This window comes from Trichechus manatus, unplaced genomic scaffold (genome assembly GCF_000243295.1).
Source record: "Trichechus manatus latirostris isolate Lorelei unplaced genomic scaffold, TriManLat1.0 scaffold00087, whole genome shotgun sequence".
NCBI classification, from domain to species: Eukaryota; Metazoa; Chordata; class Mammalia; order Sirenia; family Trichechidae; genus Trichechus; species Trichechus manatus.
The window spans coordinates 6,390,433-6,395,790 of record NW_004444023.1 but is presented as its reverse complement, the minus strand read 5'-3'; the positions used below and the strand labels follow the sequence as shown (position 1 = coordinate 6,395,790).

The 5,358-nt window shown below is 51.3% G+C and overlaps 1 protein-coding gene across 1 annotated transcript in view; it reads right to left on the bottom strand.

The window, feature by feature from the left end:
• Nucleotides 1-3,073: 3,073 nt before the first annotated feature.
• IGLON5 (IgLON family member 5) overlaps nucleotides 3,074-5,358 on the bottom strand; it is an 18,934-nt gene continuing 16,649 nt past the window's right edge. The window contains exons 9-10 of the mRNA XM_004381856.2: nucleotides 3,733-3,740; nucleotides 3,074-3,162 (exon numbers count right to left, since the gene is read on the bottom strand). Coding sequence (XP_004381913.2) covers nucleotides 3,074-3,162; nucleotides 3,733-3,740 — 97 coding nt within the window. The remainder of the gene's footprint in view (nucleotides 3,163-3,732; nucleotides 3,741-5,358) is intronic.

Genomic DNA, 5,358 nt, shown 5'->3' with positions numbered 1-5,358 from the left:
ACTGCTCTTTATGCTGTGCCATTCATTTCTCAAGTCTAAGGGTAATCATTGCTGTCTCAGAAAACCCTTCCCTAACTCCCCCCTTGGTCATGAGTTGGTTCCCTGAATCCCTGAGCCCCCTGCTCCTCATACGTGCCTCTGATTCCCTCTCTAAACTGAGAGTTACACGAAGGCAAGGCCCATGTCATTACCCCCAACACTTAACACAGAGCTGACAGGCAGCAGGTGATCAGTAAATATTTGTTGATTAACTAAATGATTCAATAACAGTGAAGGGTTGGGATTGCTGCTACTCTCTCCAGCGTGGTGTCTTCCCCCCACCACCCCAGCTGGGTTTCTCATTGTGAATTTAGAGAGTGTGTCAGTGAGGATGCTTTTAGCTGCAAGTAAAAAATACATGGTGGCAAGAAAGATGGAGGTGGGCGGTTTCAGGCAGGTTCAGCAACTCAGTGACCTCATCAAGGACCGGGGCCCTTTGCATCCTTCTGCTGTCACCCTTAGTGAGTTGGCATGTTGTCTTCAGACTTGTTGCATCATGGTAGTGGCAAGATGGCTGCTGTAGCTCCAGACATCACATCTTGATTCAACTGTATCATAAGATAAAAGGAACAGAGCAGGGCTCTCTTCCACCTCTCTCTCTTCCTCATCTGTTTTTGTGTCTTTCTCCCTGTCTTTGTCTGTCTCTCTCCCATCTTTCTGCCTGTTCCTGGCTTTCTCTTTCTGTGTCTTTCTCGTCATCTCTCTCTCCAACTGTCTTCCTCCTTTCTCTTTCTCATCTGTCTTTGTCTCTCTCTGTATCTCTCTCCCTGGTTTTCTCTTTCTGTGTCTCTCTTCATCTCTCTCCCGTGCCCCTCTCTCAGGGAAAAACTTTCCTGGGAGCCTACTAGCAAACTTCTCTTTATGTTTCATTGGCCCAAACTGGACACATAGCTGCAAGGGAGGCTGAAAAATCAAGTATCTGTTTGTATCATGGGAGGTGGGTTGGCCAGCTAAGAAGAAAGGGGAAGCAAATAACTAAAGTGTAAGCAAACAGTATTTGCCACCAGGAGGGGATGTGAGGGATTCTGGTTAAAGTTTGCAGTGGATGCAGGCCTTGGAAAATGGAGTCCTTGCATCTTTTCGGAAAGAGGAGGGTTCAGGTGCTGAATGCTTGTACTCTCCGTATTTCTTCTTCTGTTATCAGTTAGGTTTTTTTTTTTGTTTTTTTTTTTTTTAAATCTCTACAGACAGATGACCCAATACAAATTGGCTTAAAAATGTTAAGTTAATTTCAACTCATAGCGACCCCTGTGTGACAGTAGAACTGCCCCGTAGGGTTTTCTTGGCTGTAATCTCTCCTGTCAGCCTGACTGGGTCCTGTGCCCATCTCTCAACCAACAATCACACTAGGCTATGCCAAGTGGCTTAAGCCAATCAGGGGTTCGCCTCTGGAACTGGGGTCAATTCCAAATCCACCAAACTAGGGGTAAGGAATGATGCTGGAAAGTTACCACCAAATGCCCACTACCCTTTTCTCTCCACTCACCCAAACCCTTAAAGACATCAACATTCGCAGGCAGAGACTTTGGAAAAAGGCGTTTATTGGTGTGGTGGTCTCAACACTCCCCATGAATCGGAACACACGGCCCCCAGGGCCCCCACCCCCCTCCCTCAGCTCTCTCCCCCTCCCCTCCCTGTCCCCTGGACCCTGGGAATGGAAGACAATGTGGGATGGGGCCCACGCCCCCGTCTGAGGTACAGTCACTGCCCCTTACCCCCTGCCCCTACTCTGCCCTCTTCCCCACCAAGCTCTGGGTGGTGTGGTTGGGGGTGAGTGTGTATAGAGGGTCTCCCAGGAGTCAGAGCTGGTGATGTAGCATCTTCATTTGGGCTCTGCATGTCCAGCTGATGCCTCTCTGGCCCCTACTTGGTGTGGTGTGTACCACGGTGGAGTATTCCTACAATCAGAGCTGGGGTTGCAGCCTCTTGGAGGCCCTTCCTGACAACAGTCGCCCACCTTGGGGGAAACTACAGCTGGTCACCAGCTTCAGGACAGCTGGAGCCAGGGGGCTATTGCTGGTCACAGTCGCTGGTGTGTGTGTGTGTGTGTGTGTGTGTGTGTGTGTGTGCCAGGGCAGTCAGGACAGCCTTTGGGAGATACAGTCAGTGGAGAAGCCAGGGAGTGGTAGACCAGCAAGCCCATACCTGGGCAGCTGTAGGGGTTCTGAGGGCAGCTGGCTGGTGCTGCAGGTGGCCAAAGGGAGTGGTGGGAGGGGTGGGGCAAAGCACTGAGACAGACAGGTAACTATAGCCACCAGCCTGACAGTCACATGGAAGCACCGATTAGCCCAGGAGGGGGCCAGAAAATCCAGGGTGGGGAGGGGGAACAGGGGAAGTGGGAGGGTCTCAGGCTACTGAGCTTGTTATGAGACCTCTGGCTACAGGCAGCCAGTGCCAACATGGAGATCTCCCACCTATTCACAAAGGCTGGATGACAGCTTGACAGGCGAGTGTGACACCCCCTTCTCATCCCAACCTGCCCAGGAAACACCTTTCAACAGGCAGGGAGGGAGGGTCGGTGTGCGTGCATACACTGGGGAAGCAGGGAGCCTGGACAACCTCTCTTCACAGCTTCCACCACAAAGCCTCCATACCTACCTCCAGCAGAGGTGAGAGGCAGCAGTCTGGGGACAATGGCCACGGGGCTGTCAGGGGAAGGAGGCTGCTGAGCCCCCTTCCCCACCACCCACACACACACACACACACACACACACGCACACACGCACACACACGCACGTGAGCGATCCAGTTGACAGCCTGAGCTAAGAGAGGGGTGTGGGGTGGCCAGGGGTGGGTCACAGTCGGAAACGTGAACGGGTGGCGAGAATGGCTGTAGAAAGATGCATAATTTTGTGTTCTCCCTCACAGTGATGGGTTCTCTAAAGATCTCTCTTCCTCCTCCTCCTCTTCTTCCTTGGTGGCCGAGAGCTCTTCCACCCCCTCGAGACCCACGGCGCTTGCTCCCTCTTCCTCTCTTGCTCTCGGCCTGAGGCCCCCACCCCGGCACGGGGAGGCCAGCTGCACGGGGTTCCTCCTACATCCTCCACCACAGCCAGCTCAGGGCAGAGAGGAGGGTCAGGGGCCCTGGGGGCCTCGGGGCCGAGTTTTCCAGGGATCCTGGGCCTGAGGGAAGAGAAAGGGTCATGGAAGGAGGCCTGGGAGAGGGAGACCCCATGTGTGTCTCTCCCGGGCCCCCTGTCTCTGCAACAGTCTCTGAGGGTCTCTGTTGATCTTACCACTCTAGAGGACAGAGTCCCTGGGCAGTGCAAATGGTTAACATGCTCAGCTGCTAACCGAAAGGTTGGCAGTTCAAGTCTACCCAGAGGCACATGGGAAGAAAGGCCTGGTGGTCCACTTCTGAAAAATCATTTATTGCGAACCCTATGGAGCACAGGTCTACTCTGACACACATGGGGTCACCATGAGTTGGTGTTAACTGGTTTCTCTAGGGGACCCGTCTGGGATTCTCACTTGTGTGTCTGCTTTTTTGACTCTTTCTGGGCATGTTTTGAGTCTTAGGATCTCGCTGTGCAAAGATCTCTCTTGGCCACTCAGTCTCTCTTATCTCCCTGTCTGTCTCACATCTTATCTATCCACCCCGCCAGCCCCCAGCCTGGAACTATCCATGTTTGTCTTTCTGCCTTACAGCTCCTATCTATTCAGCATTTCCACCAGCTATCTCATACTCCACACGCCCCAAACTGCATTCTTGATTTTTCTCCCCCAAACTGGCTACTCCCTGATACCTCTCCATTTCAAAAAATGGCACCCGCATTCCTCCAGCTGTTTAAGCAAAAATCTCAGAATCACCTTTGACTTGACTTTGTGCTTCCCTCATCCCTCCACATCCAGTGCAGCAACTTAGCCCCATGGGCTCTACTTCAAAGCACCTCCTAAATACACTTCCACCGCCATGGCCCAAGCCGCCATCGCTTCTAGCCTGGAGCAATGCAGCAACTTCCTCCCTCATCTCCCTGCCTCCATCTTGCCCCCTACAGGCCATTCCTCAAACAGTACCCAATGAGGGGTTCCTGGGTGGCGGAAATGGTTTGCCATTGACTGCTAACTTAAAGGTTGATAGTTCCAACCACCCAGTAGCACTGCAGAAGAAAGGCCTGGAAATCTGCTTCTGTCAAGATTTCAGGCGAGAAAACCTTATGGAGCACAGCTCTACTCTGTAACACACAGGGTCGCCATGAGTTGGAATCAACTTGACGGCAACAGGTTTGATTTATTTGCTTTTGTGCTCTTTAGAAGCATCACCCAGCTGCTAGTCCCCTTCTTAACAGCCTCCAGTGGCCTCACTCTGCAGTAAAGTAAAATTCAGACTCCTCACATGGATTAAGTAGTCCCCGGGTGGTACAAACAGTTAAGTGCTTGGCTACTAATCAAAAAGCTGGTGGTTCAAATCCACCCAGAGGCGAGTCAGAAGAAAGACCTGGAGATGTACTTCCAAAAGGTCACAGCTACGAAAACCTATGGAGTGCAGTTCTGCTCTGCAATACATAGCGTTGCCACAAGTCAGGAAGGGACTCAATGGCAACTGGTTTTACTGGTCTCACCTGGCTCACGAGACTGGCCTCTATGTTCCTCTTTAACCGTATGTCCCACATGATCACTCTGCTCGGGTCCCACTAGCGTCCTTGCTGTGCCTTTGCATACACCCTTCCCCCTGCCTGCAGAAGTCTTCCCCCAGATCTTAGCAGGACTGGCTTCTCCCCATTCAAGTCTCAGTTCAAATGCTGCCCCCTGCAGTAAGCCTTCTCTGATTAGCGTATCTAATGTTGCCACCCTCAATCCTCTCTCTGATTTATTTTCTTCATAGTCTTTATCGATATCAAAAAATATTTGTTTATGTATGTATGTATGTATTCTTAAAGGCCCCTGTGTGCTGCAACCGATTTGCACTCGACTACTAACCTAAAGGTTGACAGTTCGAACCCTCCAGCCATGCTGCAGAAGAAAGGTCTGGTAATCTGCTTTCATAATGATCACAGCCAAGAAAACCCTATGGAGCAGTTCTACTCTGTAACACACGGGGTCGCCATGAGTCGGAATCGATTCTAACCTATGGGATTGGAGTGGGCTTGTATGTATTTGCTTGTTATTTATTTATAAATGTGTCTACTTGCTCATTACTTTTCAACTGTTACTAGAATGTAAGCTCTGCGAGTCTCCCGACCTTGTCTCTTTGTGTACTGCTTTGCCCTCGGCGCTCAACGTCCGACCTTTAGTGGGTGCTCAATAAATATACGCCGAATGGATCAATGTCGTGCTCAGTAGCGCTGTTCTAAGCGTCTGTCTCTTGGCTAAGTCCTG